Source organism: Salminus brasiliensis, chromosome 10 (assembly GCF_030463535.1).
Source record: "Salminus brasiliensis chromosome 10, fSalBra1.hap2, whole genome shotgun sequence".
In the NCBI taxonomy this organism is placed as follows: domain Eukaryota; kingdom Metazoa; phylum Chordata; class Actinopteri; order Characiformes; family Bryconidae; genus Salminus; species Salminus brasiliensis.
The window spans coordinates 36,166,769-36,191,442 of record NC_132887.1 but is presented as its reverse complement, the minus strand read 5'-3'; the positions used below and the strand labels follow the sequence as shown (position 1 = coordinate 36,191,442).

The 24,674-nt window shown below is 40.3% G+C and overlaps 1 protein-coding gene across 2 annotated transcripts in view; it reads right to left on the bottom strand.

Moving 5' to 3' along the window:
- ptena (phosphatase and tensin homolog A) overlaps positions 1–17,514 on the bottom strand; it is a 31,988-nt gene extending 14,474 nt beyond the window's left edge. For both annotated transcript variants that reach the window (XM_072689952.1, XM_072689953.1), the window contains exons 1-3: positions 16,566–17,514; positions 1,293–1,377; positions 474–518 (exon numbers count right to left, since the gene is read on the bottom strand). In XM_072689952.1, coding sequence (XP_072546053.1) covers positions 474–518; positions 1,293–1,377; positions 16,566–16,644 — 209 coding nt within the window. In that variant the 5' untranslated portion in view covers positions 16,645–17,514. The remainder of the gene's footprint in view (positions 1–473; positions 519–1,292; positions 1,378–16,565) is intronic.
- Positions 17,515–24,674: the final 7,160 nt, after the last annotated feature.

The following is a 24,674-nucleotide window of genomic DNA, read 5'->3' as shown; positions in this document are numbered from 1 at the left end:
GACGCTTATACAGAACACCAGTAATCCTGAAATCAGCCTAGAAATTAGGAAAACAAAAGGAAACATTTGCATTTCTAAAACACAAAACAACTTTTAACACAAGTAGTAATACTGAAGACCACAGTCAACATTTAGGGAGATAAAACTTATATTCCAAACATTTATACTTGTGTACAACACATCAGCCATATGACAGCTCCATGGTGGAGCTCAACTCTTACACACCAGTCCTCGAACATTCCTAATAGCAAGTCCATGTGTGTTTACCTCACACGCATACAGCCTCGGCCCATTTATCCTTTACAACGTCAAATCTTAGATGCTTCATTTCCAAAGAAACGTCATGCGCCTCATGAGTTAGTAGTAGTCGTCTCCAAAAACATGCATTTTCTCACTGCCGTTCTGCAGACTGTGCATTAAACTGACTGTTAGTACAGTGCAATGTGCAAAACATAGTACAGTAGGGTACTTACAAGTTATAGATTTTGTAATGGTTTCTGTGTTTTGAGTCCAAAAACCTGCAATGGCAAAAACAAAGATCAGTCACCTTTATGAAACATAACATTTGCACTATTACACCATTATTACACTGTTCAAGTGGGACACTAATCCTGTAATTACAAATTAATAATATTATTATTATATAATAATTCACCAAGCTTTTCTTTTACTTCTATGCCATTTCACATTCTAAATATAAGGTGGGTTATTTGCATCTGATGAAAAGATAATGCAGTGATTAATAGGGAGATATTTGTAACACAAATAGCAATATGAATAAAGATTTGACATCATGAGGTGCAAAAGTTCAGCTCCAGTGATTCACAGACGTGTTACTGAGTTCAGCTCTCAGTTTTTGCCAACAGCCAGTCAGTCTACAAGCCACTGACTAACACAGAAAATCCATGTCATACAGGCTGTAAATCAGTCATTTGTCAAGCACTGGTATGCCTGCGTAAGTGACGGGATGAACTGGATGGAAAGCAGTCATGAGCAGGGCTGGGCATTTCGGTGAAATCTGTTGCTGACGACTCTTTGAGCACTTCTGAAATCGCTACTGTTGTTTTTTTGTAGTGGGTTCATTCACTTTTCTCCCACCCACTTAAATCCGCCAGTCACGCCAACAGGTGTGCCCAACTTTTGAATACGGTACACTCTGTATAAACATGTAATATAATAGTGTAAAAACATGTAATGACGTCATGGAGTGAAACACTGGGCTAATCTTAACTGTGAAACCATGGAGCTGCATCACTTGTGCAGGTTCGTGGCCGTGCTGCAGGTGTACTCACCGAACTACATCGTCTATGTTGTTTCGGTAGACTCCCTCAAGCCTTTCTGCAGGAAAGCCCATGGCGATGATGTTTGGGTAGATGTCTGAACGTACAGGTCAAGGAATCCAATAAAAGCTTCTGTAAACACCAACACAATTACACAAAAGCATGCACATACAGCCAGGTGCATAAGTATTTGGACACTGACACTAGTAGTATACCAATTCTTTCTGCTACATCCATTAGTAGTGGCATGGCTTCAGACCATGAAACGGTTGCTTTCCTTCGCCCATACTCAATTTAAATCTCAAGTTTCATCAGGGAAGGCTTGTTTAGATTAGATCCATCTAATCTGCCCTTTATGTTCTTGGGCGTTACCAGTGATTTGCATCTTAAACTTGAATAAATCCTTTGTATTTACTTTAATGAAGTTGTCTCGTGATGGACCTCCTCAAGAGTATTCGAGTTGACTAAGGCCCCCCCCCCCAAGTTTACCAGGGCAAGAAGTTGCGTTCTTTTGATTGAGTGTTCAATGAAAAAATGAAGCATTTATATAAAGTTGCACATGAAACTCACTGTCAGTTATTATCTGTACCATCATGCCTTCATGACTGCTGTTGACAAAAATAAATAAATAAATGTACACTGACGATAGTATATGATATAGTTCCTTTAAATGATCAAATCTTTCCTATTAATTCCAATAAATTCCCAAAGTTCCCAAACTTTCAATGGAAAGTTTACACTTTGGAATATTTCCAAAGTTCTCAAGGAGTGAGTTTTAGGGTTTCTGGAACAAAATCTGATGTGTAACAGCGGTGCTGGACTATGTTCATGATTTTGTGAGTGTATATCTTCCTTTATGTCAAGACCACGACTATAGCAATCAGTTAGCAAGCCGAAGTCAACTTTTCAGAGCTTTTCTCTACCAAGCAAAGAATTCTACAATCATCTACTTTAGTTTAGGCATGAACTCCATACTCCAGATCTCCTTAACTTGTTATTAGATGATGGAACAGGCCACACCTAGTCACGAAACTGCTAATCAGTTAATCACTTAAACAGCAATTGGCCCTCCAGTGGGTCAAAAGCTTTAATACACACATCTATTACCAAGGAATAACCCTACCAGTTTGCACAGAAGCACCTGAAGACACAGAACACCACGCCTTAGTGTGTTTATTAAGCCGTGGAATTATCCATTAAGGGGTTAATAATTGAAATATGTTCGTACCTTCACCAAAAGAGTGGAACCATGTGAAAAATAGCTGTAATTGTAGCTGAAAGTCTACATTTTCAATCACATCCACACACAGCACATATGCACCAAGACAAAAATTGCCATACAGAGCTGGCTGTATACAAGCAAAAAACGGTTTCTCTGCATGCAAAATAGTTTTACATTAGATTCATATTTACAGTGGGTAAACCTTTCAGCTGCAGATCACTCTCTCTTAACTGTTAATTAGGCTAGTACTTAGGATGAGCAAGACAGGACGCCGTGGCATAAATCGCTACCACTGATAAGCAATCTGAACACATGTGAACAGGAAACGACACACCCGTGATTTCAAATAAGTCAGCTGCAAGGGGGGTGGGGTGGGGGGGATTGAGAAGGGGTCATGGCATGCAACTTGTGCTTTTGCACAGTCTAGTGCTTCAGACTGCCTGAGCGATCAAACATTTTTGAACATTTAATAAATAAAATCAATAAAAAAAAATAGGTACCAGGCTAGGTCAAGAGGGTAACTGGTGCCCTCTTTTTGCCCCTTAAAGTAAAGGCGGAAAGCAAGAGAAAAGATGGCTTGATAACCTCTTGGTTTGCATAAATAGCGCTTTGTGGTGAGCTTTGTGCTGAGCTGCAAAGAGCAGGCAAAGCAACACCTTCTCCCACATCTTCCAAACCCACCAGGGTAAAGGGCATGAGCATAACTGTGCAAAGACTGGGTTCAGCTGTAACATACACCCCCCCCCCACATCCCATCATCATGCTGACGAATTCCAACCCAAAATCCACTGTAGCTGTAGTGCCCCCCCCTCAAATTCACCTCCCAACCCCCTCAGCCTGTCTGCGTTAGTGTGCCCTTTCTCCCCCCCCCCGATGTGAGCAGTCAAGTCAGTTGACTCTGGAGGAGGTTCACACCTCAGCCACAGCGGGGTGAGCGAGAGAGCGCGAGAGAAAGAAAATAAAGAGTGAGCCAGCAAAAGAGGTTGAGCGAATGAGAACAAGTTAGAGAACGAGAAAGCAAGCTGAGAGCGAGTGTGTATGTGAGAGAGAGAGAGAGAGAGAGAGAGAGAGAGAGAGAGAGAGAGAGAGAGGCAGGGCCGTTTTCTGTTCTGCACATTTCCTGTAGCATACTGTCAGAATGGAAAGCCTGAACATTTTTAATTGGATGAGTCAGGCTTATTTTTAGCTCGGCTCCTCTCGAGCGCCAACCACTTTCAAATGACACGTTTAAAGAGAAGAAGAAAAATAAATAAATAAATAAATAAATGAATAAATAAAATCACACACCCTCAACACAGTCAAAGTTTGCAAAAGCATCACTCTAATGGGTCAGGTTATCTGTGTGCATATGTAAAAACTTGGCAGGAGAAGAAAACAGTCCTGCTGAAGTAATTAAAAAGATCTCGTGATATTACTTACTCGCTTTTCAACTTACTGTGTCCAATCAAAGAACTTAAACGAGTTAGGATGCATCAATAATCCTACTGCATCATTTCTAGCATGGTTCTTGGGATCAGGACTAACACTGGGTTGAGTTAGCAGTAAGATCATCATGTTAAAATGCACAGTAAGTATATATTTACTGCTAAATGAAAATGCTAATTACTATTATTAGGGATGTCCCAGTGGATCCAATCCTATTCATTATTATATTTTTTTTGCCTGATATTGAAAGTAAGCCTGAACACTGCCTTATTTTATTTTTTTTTTAGCTTGAGTGATACCAGCACTGTTGTTGATCAATAGATTATCTTAAAAGATCCTACAGTGTCTTCTACAGGTCGCCTAAACCTAAACTTCAGTTACTTAGCTGTTACTCTAGCCATAGCAGTGCCTCCGCCATGTTTGACAGGTGATGTGGTACCCCTTAAGGTCACAAGCTATATTCTTTGGTTTTATCTGTCCAAAGAATAGTTACAGGACTGTTAACAGACGCTTCCATCAGTCTGTTCCTAGTGTTTGGAGTCTTGAAGCAAACACTCTGTATTTACTGTATTTACCTACATTAAAGAGTATCTTGACTGTAGAATGACAATTAGATGCTTAACTCTTAAGAGTGTTCTTGACTTGAAAAGATGTTCTGAACAAGTCGTGATGTACAACATGCCAGCTGGTCAGAGATTGACATTGGGGTCAATCTTTTTGCTCCTCATTTTTAGCTCAAATTCACACTGAAGCATGAGTGATATCAACACGGTTAAGAACATCCCTTCTTCTCCACCCTACAGCATCATCTTCTGGTAGCAACTATACTTACTGAGCTATGTTCAGTTCTTTTAAACTAAAAGGTTTCAGTTTAGGATTTGCAATAAATAGCATCACAGGCTGAAGTTGTCCTTTTGTTTGGCAGCTTCTTTTTGGATTTTTTGGGGAAAATCCAAATGAGAAGTTAACTGCACCTGATGAGGCTCTCTCCATTCAGTACATAAAACAAGAACCAAATAAATACTCAGGAGGCTGCTGCCCATTGTATAGGCCAGGGGTGTCCAATCTTAACCACAAAAGTCACAGTGTGGCCGCAAGGTTTCCATTCCAAACAAGCTAGCACGCCTGAATTCCACGGTTTAATGATGTGGTCTCAGTCTTGAAACACATAATAAAAAAAAACTGTAGCACACTGGCCCTTTTTGGATAAGATAAACATCCCTGGTTTAGTCCTCCACTCATCCCAGTAGTGCAAAGCTGTAGCAAGAGAGATCATTACCTGAGCAGCAGTTAGTCACACAACTATGGCTTTTTAAATGATTTTGTTCATAAATATGTTTGGTTCAGGACCACAGGGTTAACCACAGTAAGACATTAATTAAAGCATATCAGATTAATGCCTGAGCGATATGGTACAAACAGTATATCACCATATTTACATATTCCATGTCACACAATATTTTAACATGCTCATATCCAGCCCCCCATCCAATTAAACAACACTAAATATGCTATTTGCTAATGAAACCTGCAGTTGATCAGTATTCTCTAGCCACTGACAATATCCCCCACAAAATGCTCAGAAAAAAAAAATCACAGTGCATCACAAGAACATTGATCACGATACGACAAAAGTGCATAGAACCCACCTCCAATTCTCAGGATTTTCCACATAATCAAGATATCATCCACATAACCAATCCATAAGCACATCATGGCAGAAGACATATGCTGTTGTGGGTTACCAGAACGGATTATGTCCAATAGCACATGTATTTATTACTGAGATCACCGTGTTATTTACTCACTTTCCACAGAGCGCATTCAATCTGATCACAACACTCTTACACACATGGGGTTGTATCATAACTGGCTTGTGTCTGAGCTTGGGATCAACAATGATCAAAGTTGTTCACTTCTAAACCAGCTCTTGGGGATCGCTATGAAACTGAGGCACTTCCGAAAGCCGAAACAACTCGAAGTATTCTCACATGGGAACAAAAGTTAAAAGTCAAAAACCTCAGAAAGTTCATGAGTTTTATAACCGTGGTCTGAAATGCCATCAGTCTGGCTGAGAGGTCATGTGATGGAAACAACTCAAACCCACATGACCACAGTAAAATGATCAACTCCTAATGCGCCACAACTCAGGATGCAAACGCAGAACAAAGCTTAAGTGCACACTGCAACAGACATGACCTGAAGAAAAGCAGTCTATTGCTCCATCTCTGAACAGTGTGCTAGTGCTAGATCTGCTAGTGTGAGGCCCGTCTCATTTCTGCACAACGGCACAATCAATTAAGACAATGACCAAAAAAAACAAAACACAAAAACAACACCACATGAACATAACCTTCAGGTGCAGAGGCCATGCAGGAAGCTTTATGACTGCAAAAATCAGCCGTGTCACCACTTTTGCAGCAACAGCTGACTGACTCGCTTCATTTTCTCACAGACAGCAATGATAAGAGGAGGAAAGAGAGAGAAAAAAAAATTATATATATATATATATATATATATATATATATATATATATATATATATATATATATATATATATATATAAACATGCAGAAGGTAAAGCAACTGCACCAGCAACACTTACTCAAGTGTCATGAAGTAAGTGCTTATGGAGCAAGTTGCTTCCTAATGTGACATTTGACCAAAAAAAACGGACCCCACACACATTTCATGACGAACCGACCAATGGAAATCCTCCTAAATGACCTGAAATAAATGTTTTACACTGGCTTCTGTAAAGCAGCTGTTTTGTAGCTATACGGTTTTAACACGACCTCAACGAAAAGCTGCTACAGTGATGAAGCATGGCAAAATGTGATCCGTGAGCAAGCAGCACAATTTAAAATAAGAATGGCGAGCTGAGGTGCTCTTGAAGGCCACTTTCGCTTTCAGACAGTTCTGCTTCCTCTACAAGCCTTGAACTAATCCCTGCCACATAATAGCACTAGCTCTGAATGACACAGAATCAGGAAACTATTAAAGAATTAGAGATAAGGGGACATTCGTGTCGGCAAATATGCTTTAAATAAATTAATCAAAATACTGCCAAAAGGTAGATTAGGCCGACACATCAAACATATGTGATGTATGTTTGGTTCTCTATAAAGGCACTAAATTTTGTGCATTATTGGCAACGTCATGATCTAATCCAGTGGATCTGTTTTAAGTCGGATTCAGATCCGATCCTTTGTTTTTCCCCACCGTGTTCTAAACAGTTTATAGTCTGTAGTGTGAACCTATTTTACAGTACAACAAGAAACCTGAAGCATCTGAAGCTCTAGTGAAGCTCTTTGAGCCGCATCTCCTCCAGACGTTTGTCCGTTATCTGACGTCTCTGCCCGTACCACCAAATCGTATAAGGATACACACTCTCTCCATGTCTTCACTCTTGATTTACGGCTGGTTAGAAACGAAACTATTACGGAAACACTCCCAGAGCTTTTCTTTGGTTTAACACCAGCACTGAACAGCGCTTTCGAACCCCTGAGGAGGCGGCTAGAGTACACGTTATAGAAAAAAAACAAATCGTAGCACGTTCACCACACTATAAAATGGTTTTCACACCAGCTTATCAGTACAGAGTGTGTGCCACCATGCCACACATTAAGCATGAAGGGATTTCACTGCAGTGTTTTTAAGTTACTGGGAGCTGAATGATCAGGAAACCAGTCAGACTGCACGGTCAAAAAAGAAAGGGACAACTAAAATGTACATCAGTCTAGAATACCACATTACATAACTTGTACATTAACAAAATGTGATTGTTAATTAATAATCAGCACATCTTGTCTGAACTGTAAGGCTGTGTTAGCTATAGAAACACCGTGGCGGTTGGAACTGGGCGACACTCAGCGTTAAGGTACACTGATCAGACCACGGGGAAAATACCGGACTGCCACGTCCCTGCATTTTATACAATACAGCATTATGAATAATGAATATACCATCTCCCAACATTTTATAAACAATTACGCAACATGCATTGACAAGTCTGTTCATGACAAACTGGTCAAATATGGCATTGGTCAACTCCTACGTCAACAAAGGGCAATGCATTAAAACCACTGAAGGCTTTAAACTGTGTCAAACTAATAGAGGTGTAAATTCACTAACATCTGAATTCAACACAGATCACAGGTCTCGGTTCGGTACATAATGTTCGGCTGCAAAACTGTCTTCTACAAATGTCTTAAATGTTTCTACGACAAGGTGTCAAATACTATACAATCCCATTATCTAAAAAACACCGCAGCCTTACAGCTTCTCAATTTGGCCTCAAACCTTCACCCCAACAAGCTAACGGACAGGAGGCATCATACAGCAAGATACACTGCAATGCCATAATGCACAACTACCTGAACTTACTTCACTAATATTGCCATTATACTGCCTCATCTTACAAGCGCGAGAAGTACACTTGAAGTACACTGAAAACACACTGGTGCATCATCAGTCATTAATGTACCAGGACTAGTCACCGATTAATCAAAACACCATCAGAAACAGTCATCTTGAACTGCGTCTGGTCAGGACGCACACGGCACCCAGTCAAATCATTAGTACCTGTTTAAAGAGCTGATTTGCATACGGAAGTCTTTGACGTCAGGGTTAGTGCAATGAAAGCTCACTGAACTAATTTATGTTGCATGAAAAGAATACCTTTCCAACTGTTAAGCACAGGGGTGGATTGATCAGGCTTTGGGCTTGTGTTGCAGCCAGTGGCAGAGTGACCGTTTCACAGGTAGAGGGACGAATGGGTTAAACTGCATAAGAGCAAGTATCACATCTGTATGTGTGTGTGTGTATATATATATATATATATATATATGTATATATATATATATATATATATATATATATATATATATATATATATATATATATATATATATATAAAAAATGATTAAGATGAAAAGAGAATGTCTTCTACAGTATGCTAACAGTATCTAAACATCTCAAGCTCAACAGTGGACTACCTCAAGAGCTGAAAGTTGAAGGTTCTGAGTACAGCAAGACCAATAAGCCCAAAAATCTTACAGAACTTGAAGCTTTTTGCAAGGAAGAACAGGCAAAAATCAAGCAAGAATTTTAGCTGCTACAAAAAAGCGACTTGCCAAAGGACGTCCTGATGAGTACTGAGCGTGCAGGGTACCCAAACTTTTGCATTGATTTTAAAACAGTAAAAGATGGGGTAAGAAAAAAAAAAAAAATTCCATCTTGCCTAAAATAAAGACATTTCATCTGTAACTGCATGCTGTTAAAATAAAATAAAAAAATAATAAAAAAATCAGGTAACCTTTCACAGTAACAACTTTCAACCAATGGTGCCTAAACTTCTACAAGCCACTGTATAGGTCATCTTCACAGGCCACCATCACAACAACGATTGGAAATTATGTTATGCAGTCCTATTTCAGAGGACGGAACATGTTAGCCCCTGTTTTACAGGTTGGAAGTTATTGTGCAACACCGTACCGTAGATTTCCACAGTGTGGGGGAGAGCAATTCACAAGAGTAATCAATTAAGACCAATGACTCAACTAACTTCAGAATAGTTGCGTGCCCAAAATAGCCGTTTCACATCTCTCAACTGGCTGCACGAGTGACTGTTACATGACAGCTGACACATAAGGTAGGAGCCCCTAACATTTTTTTATGTACTTCTGGCATTCTCACAGATTATCTCAACCCGACACCAAAAAGTCAGTCGCTTTAAGAAAACAAAACGCAGTAAAAGGTTTCAACCTTGCCAGACACTCGAATCACAGCAAGCAGAGCCATGCACACAGGATCCTGTTTGATCTGTCCTGGTTTGGGGTCGTTGTTCGTTGTTCAAACGTTGTTCATCACACTCTGCTTTGGTCAATTTACAAAAATGCTTCATATCAATTATTTACAACATTGAGACACACATACATATTTATATTTATATATATATATATATATATATATATATATATATATATATATATATATATATACACACACACACACACACACACACATATATACACATACACACACGTACATACATACATAGTTATATTTCCATCTCTCTCTCTCTCTCTCTCTCTCTCTCTCTCACACACACACACACACACACACACACACACACACATATATATATATATATATATTAAAATTTTGCCCTATTCTTCAGAAATTCAGATTGAACTGTGCCTGGTCAGGATGCACACAAGACCCAGATTCATTAGTATGAAATGATTAGTATCTGTTCAGAGGGCTCATCTTCCATGACGTCAAGGTTAGTGCAATGAAAGCTCAATTTAGGCTTCAAAGACATTTGATTTTAACATAAAATCAATAGTCATCATGAAAAAGATCAAATCTGTCCCATTACAGATTTCTGTAAAGCTGCTCTATTACAACGCCACAATAAATTTGGTTTGATTCACAAATACTGCGAGAAATAAAAGGCACCTACATACTTCACTGCCATTTTATCACTCCAGCAAGGGAAAGAACACTGCTAAAAGATGCTGCAATTAACTATACATTGCCTAGGACAATATGCCCATAGAGACAAAGGCTTTATGCATGCAGTAGCACTACTCAGAATGCATGACGTCTGCTACTATTAATGTAAATTTAAATTTAGTCTTACTATGAAACTGTGACGTGCTGCACAGTAGCAGTGCATGATGAAGATTTGATCACTACAATAGACCTCTGAGCACATTCTGGACTGGAGAGCTTATTACAAAGAAGTAGACCTGTTTTCTTGAGTAAAGCAATGTTTGATAGAATTAGTTTCTAAATATCATAAGATGCATTATGAAAATACTACCACAACCATGTATTTAACACTTGCATAAGTTTACCACAGTGCATTCATTTCTCAATAATAATAATAAATGATAATTTTTATATATCTATATATTTATACAGTGAAGCGCTGATAACATGGTTGAAGATTAGCCTGACTAAAAGTTTTTACATTTCTTGGAACTCATGAATGCCCGTATTCATTCAAACATCCACAGATACTCATACTGAGCGCCCAGAAAGTGCACACCATACAACCAAAAGCCAATATTGCGATAACCATTACCACACATTGCACTGAGCGTCCCTAGCAAGCATTCTGATTAGAAAGGCCTCATACTTGTATTGAGGACATGCACCCGAGGGAACCCTGTCTCCATCTCCCCTCTTCTTCTCTCAGAGAGCAGCACAGTGCAGCACTATTTTAAGGGCCATTCCCAGAACTCTGATCCACAGTTACATAAGGGCATAGGGCCATATAGTTTTAGATACGGCGCCAGAACAGTGCACGGTCCACGGCCTTCGACACACACATACACACCAGTTTTAACGTATAACCTGCGTTTGATGAAGTTAATGAAGTAGCACATGCAGGATCCCTCCTCTGCTCTTAGAAGACATGCATACACACATGCACAAGCGTGAAGCATTTATAGCTACAGTGACACACCATGTAAAATCAAAGGTTTGGCCAGATACAGTGAGTAAGTGAGCGAGTGTGAAAGGAAGAGAGAGAGAGAATGTGAGGGAGAAGCAGAATTTCAAGTGAACTGTGGATGCACTATTGCCAATCGGCCACGACCGTTACTGAAGGATGAGTTGATAAAGGACTTCAAACAAAAGCAAACTAATAACAAAAGTAAAAGTAATGCTAAAGCTACGCACAAACTCGTTCGTTGCACTTTACTGCGATACTGACCTTTGCCATTCTAAAATGCAAACCAATCACAGCGCATTTTGCAGCGCTGTGAGCGAGGTGTGGGCGCAACGGTAAAAATTAGACCCCTTTATATTCAAAACCATTACATGAAAAACATGAAATTAATCAGATTATAGAAACATAAATGTAGCACAAAATTATTTCCATCTCCTAAAACTTTTTTGCACTACATCCAATCAAGCAGGACTAATTAGGCTCTTTCTAATTAAACATGCAGTTAGGTTTTCCAAGTAGTGAGGATATCCATAACATGCTTAAAAAAAATATACAGTGCATCACCATAATAAAAATGTATCACTATAACAAATAAAACATAAGAAATTGCCATGTGGTCCAACTCTACTATGAGCACCCTAGCCAATCAAAGCTCAACTTCCAATCAAGGTAATTACATTAAAATTATATTTTTAAAAGTATATTAATTAGATAACCAAAAAAGCACAAGACAAACTAATGTATCTTCAATAACCAGTTTTACAATCTGAAATAAGCATCCATACATTCCACACCGCTGCTTCTGTTCCCTTCAAACATATGGTCAGACTAATACTTAAACTAATATTTTGCAAAATAATCACAACACTAGTATTATGTCTATTGTACAGACTCAAGCTTCTGGATTTGCGTCCATATAACTCCAATATGAAGCAGAAAAAAAAAAAAGTGAGACAAGTCATTAAAAGAAAACAGACATTGTGATATTTTGTTCTTGGTGTGAATTTTTCTTTTGTATCAAGCAGCAAAAAAGTTGTTTAATAAAAAAAGAATAAATAAAATAATTTAAAAAAAAATAATGACACTGCATAGGATACTGTACGTCCTGGGATGTCATGCTATTACGATGCTGAAACGACACTGTTCAGCCCTAATAACAACGATATAATGTCAATCTTTGCCATTATTAATTTACTGAATACTGACAGTCATAATTAGTTGAATCCATGTGCCCTTTATAATTTCTCAGAATTTCATGACAATCTGACCAACAGAAACTGGTCAAAAATTACATTTAAAATTTTTTTTTACATTATCTCATTATCTCAAAGTTTTTTTTATTCATCCTTTAAAGTTCATGTTTTTGGGCAATTTAAGCTGGGGTTTGTTTTCCGACAGCAACGATAAACCGTGTACAAGTGTAAGGCCTAAGCCTGAACCCAAGCATATTCTGACCGACTGACTGAACTGTTAGCAGAACCCGAAACAAGTACACCGACAACAGATCCCCTAAACAAAGCCCCCTGGAGCACGCTCATGCAGCAACATCGGCCTAATTAACGAGTCACTGGCGAAGCTGCCGAGTGGCTGAGCTAGAGCCGCGGCACTGACAGCTTGTGTGACCTTCAACCTTTTCCCAGCATGCTCAGTGCGCCAGTGGTGTTGACTTACAGATGCTGCAGTGAGAGGCACAGATGCACCGCTGCGCACAGCTAGCGAGGCAGACGGCAGGTACCGCTCTACGCCAGGGCCATCAGACTTTCAACCACTTTAGTGCTGGGAAAGTAGAAGTGACTTACAGAAGCACAGAAGTGGCACACTTCCATTTTGCTTAACAGGTCAGATGCACATTAGTACTGCCTGACAGCTGCTTACAGGCAAAGCCACAGCTCATCGTAGGAAGTAACCGCCTTTGTCTACCTAATCGTTTGTAGATACGTTGAGATATTCAGCTCATTGCGGCTGCACGACATACATCATACACACCAGTATAGTGATTACACTGCTGCATGTTGCACTGTGCAGCTAAGAATGTTATTTAGAGCCATTTCTCTCAATTAAAACTGCAGATCACAGTAGTACAGATGACGGTAAACAAAAATACAGTAAAAAGTAACTAGAATGTCTCATTTTGAAGAAAGAAGTGGGATATTATGAAGAACAAAGCTTAGTTCAGTCACCATCAATTCATCATTAAGCACTAATGTATCCAACCAGGTGTTGGTTGATATCTATAAATACTAGACTGTCATAAGAGGTTTTAATGAACAGTGATGTTCATTATATACTTTCGTATTTAATTTTATTTATATTTACACTAATATTAGCTTATATTAGTGTTTCTTGAGTTTTACAGTATTATATTTGCAGTGTTATTGTTATTATCCAGTATTTCTCACATACTTATCTTCCAGAACCAGTGCACACTAGAAATTCAAGTTCAATAGTAGAGTATAGTAGGTTTTTTTCCTACCACAGCCTGAACAATCTTCTCTGACTGTGAGTAATAAACACAGCATCAGACAGACATCAAATATTACTCATTTATGTCCTTTCAAAGCCGATAAACATCACTGATTTCATCGTGCACCGCTAAATGACGATCCTTTTCCTACAGTTTACCTTTACCTACTTGTACTTTGTCATAACTTTGCATTAAGGGGTCTAATCCTATTAACTTCTCAACCTTTCAAACGGGACAGGTAGAATTTTATTCTGTATACCCTTAAAACAGCTAACCAAGGCAAGGTACTATGGATAATGGACACTCCAGTTGAACCAAAAATCCAAATAGGTACACTTACACAGGTGACACATCTACCAAACACGATGGACACAAACGCTAACTGTCGTACCTTTAAAATCAAACCAACCAAGCAAAGTACTATGATTACCATCTCAAATGTTACTGAAAGGTTCACTTACTGCACCTTTAAAAACACCCCACCTATTCAATTTAGGTGGATTATTAATCCAAATATCTTAGTCACTTGGATCGCAACAATTCCTTTATCCAGAATTTGAAAACGAGTCATGAAAACTTGCTTATTGCACCTTTAAAATAGCCCACCTATTCAATGTACTATGGTGATAATCATAATCATCATCAGGTGAATTATAAATCTGAATATTTTGGGCCCTGAAGCATCTTTACCGAACACTTGGTTCATCATGACGGTTCCTTGTGTGAACCAACTTGCACCAAAATTCAAAAGGATTCATGAAAATTTGCTTATTGCACCTTTAAACAGCACACCTATTTAATGCACTACGATCATCATCATCATCATCTCCTCCAGGGAATCAATTTTGATATCCTTGGCCTAAAAGCACCTTTACCAAACACTCGGTTCATCGTCTTTGAACTAACTCGCACCAAAATTCAAAAGGAGTCATGAAAACCTGCTTATTGCACCTTTAAAACAGACCACCTATTCAACATACTTTGATCATCATCATCATCTCCAAGTGAATAAAAAAATCTGAATATTTTGGGCCCTGAAGCATCTTTACCGAACACTTGGTTCATTGTGACAGTTCCTTGTGTTTGAACCAACTCGCTCCAAAATTCTAAAGGATTCACAAAAATTTGCTTATTGCACCTTTAAAACAGCACACCTATTTAATGCACTACGATCATCATCATCATCCCAAAGGAATACATTTTAAAATCCTGGGTCTTAAAGCACCTTTACCAAACACTCGGTTCATCGCCTACTTGAACCAACTCCAAAATCCGCACCAAAATTCAAAAGGAGTCATGAAAACTTGCTTATTGCACCTTTAATCCACCATGGATGATCATCTCCAAGTGGATTAAAAACCTTGAGATGCGGTGGTCTGCTCATAAAGCAGACCAGAAACATTGTAATGTATTCTGGCCCTGTTCTTGTTTTTTTTGTTAAAAAAAAATGTGTTCACACTCCGACAGTTAACCCGCAGTCTGGTGGCAAGTGGACAAGCCGAACAGCACGTGGGCTGCACTTCCCCAACCTGCCTTCACACCACCAGGTCCTGGGCGCCTACGCGAATGAAGCCCAGGTGATAACCAAGATTACCCTGTAGTTTCTCACCCCGCTCAGTGTCATTCATCGAAGGTCCTTGCAACAACACAAAGATCTCACCTCACCTTTTGTGCGCGCGCCTGTGTGTGTGTGTGTGTGCCCATGTTGTATAACAGGAAATCCATATGAAAGCAAACTGCATGGCTTTTTCTTATACAAGCTCAAATCAAAGTGGGGCGTGCTTCACGGGCCAGCCTGTGAGGAATAAAGCGCTGTCCATCATAACTCATTCACAAGGAGTCATGGGGTAACAATCAAAGGGGGATTTCCACAGCCAACATTAACGTCACCGTGGCTATCCGGGTGGTTATCTGGACATCGTGGTCAACCTGCACTTGGCACTGATAGTTCACTGATTAACTGGGTGAGCCGAGCCTTGCCACCTTCCCGCCTTGCCGTCCCAGATGTGCCATCTGATTCCTGATTCCCATTTAAATGACATTCACCTAAATCAATCTGCAGATAGCACCCCCTGCAGATGCCTAGTACTGGTCCCACTTTCTATGTTTGGGATCCATCTGCAAATCGCACTGCATCCTCCACTGTCAAGCCACAATAGGTAGCTAGATAACTAAGCCCATACCTCTATTCAAGCACTGGGATTAGGCTATAACCTACATGATGCGGGTAAAGGACATAATCCTCATCATCTTCATCATCTTCATCATCATCAGTGGTACCAATAATGCTGATCGCTGAGCAGTGGCCCTGAAAATGGGCCACTTGCCTTCGGTTAACGAGCCAAGTAATGAATGCAGCTAGCTAGCACCAAACCTAGTGTAGCAGAAAACGCATTAAACATATTAAATATCCAGCATTAAATGATTAAACAGCTGCTCCAATAATAATAACAACAACAACAACAACAACTTGACGCTGGCCATCAACGCTAGCTATCCCATATAGCTAGCCTTTAGCTGGCTAGCTAGCTAGCACTAGCTTATTGCCGTTGACGTTAGCTAGCTAGTTAGCTTCGTTGCTAGCTTCGTTGCTAACTCGTCAACCCCCCCCCCCCTGACCTTTCTCGCTTTTTGGAGCACAAATATGCAATTATTCGACAGCAGAGCTAAAAAGAAAAAATGGTTAAGGGTTAAACAACCGGCCAAGGATACAAGTAAGGTCCAAATCGAATCCATCTTCTTGGTATCTCCTCTTATTGCGACTGACAATCTCTTTAATGATCGCAGCCATTGCAGTGACAGGAGTTCTGCGAGTTTGTATAGGTGTACGTATATTCGTGTCTATACGTAAGTCAGTCTTCCTTCGCGTTGATTGTGAAGGTCTCTCGTTCTCCCTCTATCTCTCTCTCTCTTTCTCTCTCGCCCTTGCTGTTTTTTTTTTAGGTGTCGGAGAGACTCGGGCCTCGCAGCAGCTCCAACAAAAGCAGGCCCCGCTCTCTCTCCCCCTGAAAAATCCCGCTGTCCTCCGAGAGAGAGCGAGCGAAAAACGACGAGTCTCCGAGGCTCCGAGCAGCCGAACCCGCAACACCACCACCAGCAGCAGCAGCAGCGGCGGCAGCGGCGGCAGCGGCGGCAGCGGCAGCACCAGCAGCGGCAGCCGAGCTACGAGTCCCTGGGTCCGGGCGCGTGGCGGGCGCCGTGGTTCAGGTCCGCAGAGAGGACGGGATCCTCTCCATCGTCGCTAACGCAGGAACACCGACGCGAAGCCTTTTTTTTCTTCCCCCAAAGCCACTCGCTACGTAGCTTTAGCATCGCTAGCTAGCGACAAAAGATAGCCGCTCTCTCTCTCTCTCTCTCTCTCCTTCTCCTTCTCTCTCTCAGTCTCTATGTCTCTCTCCCCCTCCTCCTCCTCCTCCACCTCCTCCTCCTCCGTTTAAAACCAAAACCGTCCTAACGAACGACCATCGTTGTCGTGGAAAGCTCGACGCTTTTCGGAAAAACGAGCCCCAAAACTGACAGTCTCCACCTTACATATGTTGAGCACGCAGCGCCTGGGATTTACGATAAACATTCATCCAGAGGAATCATCTTCTCACGGCTCTCTCGCTCCCTGCCCAACTCTTAAACTTCCATCATGGCTTCCAGCGGAGGAAAAAAGAAGGTAGATCTGGCAGCATTCGAGAAATATCCTGCCGCCCGGCGCGGAAATAGTTCCGCGATGGTTTGCCTTCATGTGAGGAATGTCGATATGTATGGATAAAACGCAGAAGCGGGATTTTTTGGGCAAACGGAGTGGTAATGTTGGAATGTGTTTAAAACAGTCGTGGCATGGAGTCGAACAACGTGCTTTCTTTGTGCACGGTTCTGAGTCCGCGGCGGAAGGGTACGGGCTGCGCTTCACCCTGTCAAAGTGGTCACATGTTGAGGTGATTGGGGAAGTTTCCAATGCAGGCAGGGCGCTCGCTTGCGCGGTGTGGCTGTAAGCTCTCAAAATCAGGGCTTAAAAAGTAATACAGTGTCCGTTTTTTAGTCTAAGGTTGAGCGGAATGGAGAAAACACCGTTACGTCGCGTCCTAAGCTCTGTTTATGTGAAGCGGGCGTCTTGCTCGCCGGCTTGCTATTGGAATTGCCCGTTCCACCTTAAATGGCGCAGCCGCTGCGTTCTGGCGCTTCGGGCACCAGCGTGTAACTGCTGGACTATTTAAGGTGGAACGGGCAATTCCAAAAACAAGCTGGCGAGTGGTCTTAGATGAGTTGTGGATGCATTTCCTGGGGTGAAATAACGTCTCTGTTGATGCCATTAGAGTAATGTTCGCACAGGTATCTCGTTTTGTAATTTTCTACAGCTTTACAGTGCAAACTCTTCCAGTCTGACATAAGAGAGTCGTAGTCCTGGCACGTCTTGCGCCACCTGTTGTGTAAGATGGGTCAAAACCTTAGCACACATTTTATTATTATTATTATTATTTATTTCAAACATGAATTTGATGCTTTTAATCATATGTATCATCACATGAGTTTATATGTAATACGTAAACATAGTTAATATTACACTATATTAATTTCTCAGGGCCTTACAATTCATTCATGGACACTAAGGTGCAAAACCAGACCTTTTTTGCTCCATGTTTGTGCATGAAAGATTGTTCTATGATCAGATGAGACGAAGATTGAGTCGTTTGTCCACAATGACCAGAGTTTGGAGGAGTAAAGGTGAGGCGTTCCCTCACCACTCAACCCCAAGAGCTCTAAATCAGCTGTTAAGCATGGTGGTGGTAGCATCAATCTGGGGGTCTGTTTTGCTGCCAGGGGAGCTAGTATGTTGCACATACAGTGCTTCAAAGTCGGGTCAGGAAACCAACTGTCAACTCTGCCAAAACAGTGGTCAAATATCCAACCAAAAATTTGCCAGAAGCTTTTGTTAATGGCTTCCAAAAGTTATTCAAGGTGCAACTTGCTAAGGGATACTTAACCAAATATTAGCTGTGCTGTGTGTATATTTTTGACCCTGTGTTGGTTTTAGAACCATGACCATCAGCAGCCAGAGAGAGAGAGAGAGAAAGAGCACAACTGGCCATGCTCTTTCCCCCAAGCGTGTTGGCTGGATGGCAATGATGCATCAGTAGCAATACAAAAAGAGGTATCTTGTATCTGAGGAGACCTGTTAAGCCCTTACCCTCCTAGACCTTAATAAATGTAAAATAAATAAATAAATAAAATGTTGTACACTTGTTCTTTTCCAGTATTTTACTTACAGTACATCATATATGATATAGGCCGACCACTTATACACATGTAGCATGCATTGTAGTCACGCTAATGCGGGGCAAGGTGGGCTTAAAAAGTGTAATAAAAACAATTAATAGCATATAAAGTGAGTCAGAGTTTGTCATTTTATTATGTCGGCATTTTGCACTGTGAGCAGCAAACCCAAGAGTAGTGAGTGTAGAATTCTCCAATATATGTTGGTATAGATGTTAAGATTCAATTGAAACTCTACTTCACAGTCCTACTTAGTGAGCATGTTAAGGCCCACAGCGTTACAAAAAAAAGGCATATTGGCACTGTCCCAACTGCATTTACTGACACATAATTTCTGAATATATGCATTTTAAGATTAGGGTCTAAAAGTAGGCTAAATTAATTTCATGCTGAAATTTCATGACAAATCTATTGAGCGCGTGCCATGTGAATAGCTACAGAATATGAGAAAAAAATATACATTTAAAATCTTTTCAATAATTAAATTTGATATGTTTTCCATGGATTGCTGTTATTGCATTATGGACAAAAATATATAAAAAGAAATCTAGTATTTCTATGAGAAATATTCTTTCTAGTCAAAAGCTAATCGCTAAAACTGTATTTTTAAGATCTGCACTAGTCACAATTGCAGTGTAGATATCTGAAATATATTTTACACAATTTTCTACTAAATAAAACAATAGATTTATTCTATATTATTAATAAAATAATAACATATAATACAATAATGAATATATATATATTATATATATAATTATGATATTTGTAAAGATTTTACTAGTGAAAATGCAATTCTATAGAATGAAATTCCGTCCTGGCAATAGGACTAGTTTAATAGGACTTCTTTATGGATCTGTATGATTTCATGGTTGATTCCTTCAAGAAGAATTACAATCAGGAAAAACTGCATTACCAAGATCCTGAATTAAAGTTTTTACTAGTGAAAATGATCACAGCTTAAATCAACCTGCCATACAACACAAATCTGACATTTATCACAGTCTGCTGCCACCTGTTGTCACCATCAGCAGACCTGCCATCATCTCAGTAACCATCTAGGCCAGTGATTCTTGATCCGGGTCCTGGGGCACCACTGCCCTGCACATTTTAGAGTTCCCCCTTCTTAAAGCACACCTGAGTCTTTCCTGAGGTGAACTAAGTGTACTGGAGCTGGGCAGTGCTACTCCAGGCCCGGTGCAGAAGCCGCTGGGCCACATAAACACTGATGGTGATAGTGTTCCAACAGGTGGCAGTAGAGAGTAATGAAAGCCAGGCTTGTGGGTTAAATGTCTGACAAATTAGCCTTCTTTCACATCAAGCAAGAGCTAGAACACAAATACACACACAATGTCCCCTTACCTCCAATGTAGACGATCACCCAAGACATGATCGGTGTCTATTGAAGCTATGAGGCTAATATGACTAGCTAACAAATAATGCTAGCTTCAGGAGCACAGGTTAGCACCATGCAACCTGCGAGGCTAAAGCATTACACACGTGCCTCAACCTGTGGTTTTAAAAAATACAAATAGTGGTTTCTTTCGGACACTTTCGGACACTTTCTGACACCGTTATCTATAAAATGAACAAAATGTAGCATTTAAAAGGGCTGCTATGATTGCTTCTACCTGTGTAATGTGAGAGTGGGTCGACAACGCGTTTAGCTTTTTGTTAGAAAAATAATTTTTTAATTTCTTAAGCAAGATGTATAATTTTTAATAAATGCAACCCCTTTACATTGTCTCCACCACCTTCAGTTTACTTCTATTACCACAGTTTGTACAGAAGCCCCTGTAGTTACTTCCGTAGTTTTAAATATGGTACGGCTTAGCCATGGTTAGCTTAATAGTTTATTGAAATATGAAAAAAAGATGAAAACATTGTTTCTTAACTTAAATAAGTTATTAATAAATAAATTAATAAGTATTGTTATTCTGTCTACCATACTTTTCCAGATGTGGTCAAGCTTTAGGCCTTTTTTGGATTAGCATAGGCCTTAGCCACTTTTGACCGTAAAATACAGGCCATAAACACATACTGACCACAAACTCATCTCGTACACCATGTAACATCATCAGTTACTACTAATTAATAGATATTGTCACATTGTTACAGTGTTAACCCCTGAAACAGCCTAGGGCCCGCCGGCAGGCCCAAGGTGTTATTACAGACTTCTGTAGCTGCACCTGTTTGTACAGAAGTCCCTGTAGTTACTTCTGTAGTTTTAAATGAGGTATAACGTAGCCATGGTTAGCTTAATAGTATATTGAAAGATGAAAAAAGATGAAGACATTGTTTCTTAACACACAGTTAATACATGATATAACTTTATATGTTATTAAGAAGTATTGTTATTCATCTGTATACCATACTTTCCAGATGTGGTCAAGCTTTAGGCCTTTTTTGGATTTACATAGGCCTTAGCCACTTTTGACCGTAAAATACAGGCCATAAACACATACTGACCACAAAGTCATCTCATACACCTCGTAACATCATCAATTACTAATACATATTGTCATGTTGTTACAGTGTTAACCCCTGGAATTCTGACCTTATTTATTTGATGACCAAACCAAAAAGCTCATATCAGCTCTACAAAACTATGAAGCTATTTGGCAGGTGAATATCGTCGCGGACAAAAATATATAACAGACAAAAATGGAGATACATGTTTTGCATTGGACAGCAGCGATGTGGACTTCCTTTATTTCCTATTTGTGAAGGCTTAGCTGTAACACTGCATGGACCCCTTAACACTCCAAGGCTTTTTACACACTAAGGCATAGTATTCAGTATCAAACTGGTGGGGCTGTTTGGCCGGCAGGGGGTGCAAGTACGGCCCATGGGGTTAAACTAACCCCATAGTGTGGAGGCTGTACTTTAGCCTGGCCTTACTGTGAATCATCTTATTTATCACCTTATATTTATATATATATATATATATATATATATATATATATATATATATATATATATATATATATATATATGTATGTATATATATATATATATTTTTTTTTTTTTTTTTTTTTTTTTTTTTTTGTCACTTTTTTGTGCAGGGAAATCACCAACCACTGCTGAACTCTGGCCTTGAAGACCACCATTGGACAAGACTCAGGTTACACTATATCTGTTATGTAAGCAGTGTACTAAAGGGCACTGAGGGAAAACAAAGGAAATGCCAAGCTGAGAAAACTTGCACTTGAGCAAACGGAGGAGCCAAAGTGCTCCTTTAAAGATAAAGGTATCAGTAGATAGATGGAAGGTTTAAAAATACACTGTTTAGTTTGTATTTTGTAATATGAAATACGAAAACCTCACTGACATTTCATTTTACATTCGTGAAAGAAATAAATACATGTATCCTATGAAAGCAGCTCTAATAGACTAGTATACAAACAGGAGACAAAATAAAGGAAATAAATGGTGTAAAGCAATCCAGTCAGGTGTACTGGCTTCTAAATCATAGACTGGATGATACTGATACTAATACTGCTCAACATTCTCTGCTCTCCATAAAATCCTCTAACTCTCTCTCTTTTTACCTTCTCTGAGTAAATGGCCACCCAGCCCAACCTGCTGGAAGATTGCCCGCTGAGGTCCCCTCTACCTGCGTCAGACCGGCTGCCACCTACCAGTCCAACCAGCAGGCCCCCCACCCACCACCACCCATAGCAGACCAGCGGCACACCCTCCTACCACTGCTACCTGTTTAATGACCATGTTAAAACCTAAATGGACTCGTAACTATCTGCCACTATTAATATCACCGCTATTAACTATCTGTTGTAACTGGTTTGGTCATTTTTATCTTAAATAGTTCTGACCAGAGGAGGATGGGTCGGGTCCCTCTTGTGAGTCTTGGTTCCTCCCGAGGTTTCTTCCTCCAGCTCTGAGGGAGTTTCTCCTTACCATTGTCGCTGTTGGCTGCTCACTGGGGGGGTCTTGGATCCTTCATGTCTTACGTTATTTCTTCTTTTGTCTCTGTCTTTTACTAATTACTAATTATGTAAAGCTGCTTTGTGACGACAACAGTTGTAAAAAGAGCCATACTAATAAATTTGACTTGACTTGACTTGACATGATAAAGGTGTAGCTCTGTAGCATGCATGATAAGACCAGGATTTCAGTAGAAAAAGGGACTTGCGTGACTTCTGCATTACAGTGAGGGGGGTGTGTATATTCAACACCAGCTAATAAGGTTGGAAATTATTGTTGAGAGCACAAATTCAAAGAGGGAATGGAAAAGTGGAACAGAAACCATTTCCCGCAAACCTTTTCCTGGCCTACTAGCCAATCAAAAAAAGTGGTCAGCTAGTCATTACCATCATTTTTAACAGCAAATATTCTGTACATCTTGGAAGAGTACTTTATTATGGCTAGTAGGGGCAAACATAGTGCAAATGCCGTGTTCTGAGGTGTAAGGTATGCACCGTCTAGGAGTTTTTTGCTGTATTTCAGTAATATTGGCTGCAGGACAATAATGCAGGACATGATCCCACTGTCTTTCCCCCCACTCCCTATCCCCTCCAGCCCCCCACAAAGATATATGATAAATGCAGATTGGTCATCTGGTCAGATCAGTCATCCTTGACTATGTTCTCCACCAAGAGAACAGTACAGACAGGCCTGAACATTTGACCCCTACAGTGAGGGTGTCCAGTGGATCTGTTGTACACTGTGGAGGGCACTGACAGATCACCAGATCATCCTTCACCTTTATCCTGTGATAGGTGGTCTCTTCTCTCTGATGACAATGCAACCCATCTACAGGCCACGAGGGGTCACGCAATGCTTTGAGGTGTGCCAAACTGATGTAAATCATATGCTATGGCCTCCAAAGTCACCAGACCCCAACCCAGTCGGGGGGACACGCTCTCCACCACCATCATCAAAACACCAACTGAGTGAGTATCCTTTAGAAGAATGGTGTTCCACCCATAAAACGTCAGTTCCACAGGCTTCTCAACTCCATGTCAAGGTGCCTTGGAGCTGTTTTGGGCCACCACAAGCCTCCAGATGTTGATTTGTCATGTACTTTGTCACTGATCTGTGTGTTTTACCCATGAAACCTTCTCGCAATTAATTTTGGAACAATCAAATCATTTATCCCATAATAAATCATTTATCCCAATAAATTGTAATTTTCATGACCAGGATTTCCTCCTTCCTTCTCTTCTTAAGGCTGCTGGATATGCTTGTCTTTGAACATGCAGAGTTCTTTGTGTCGGCGACCGGACGGTCCCTTTTGGACACACAGCTAAGCCTTGGACTCTGACTGATGTGGAAACAGTATGTACTCTGTCCTCCGGCACGTAGGTCACCAATGGAAATACAACCCATATCAAACATAAGCCCCTTACCTGTCCTACTCTGTGTCGATTTCGCGATAACACTGCAGTTTTGATATGGTCCCTGGTGAATCAACACCGACTTTAGGTGATTAAAGATTGACCTGCGTTTTTTGACCAAAAATAATTAGCTTTGCTTGGTCACCCACAGGATTGGTCATGGCCTTTTATGGCACACAGTTAAAAACATGAGCCCTTAATC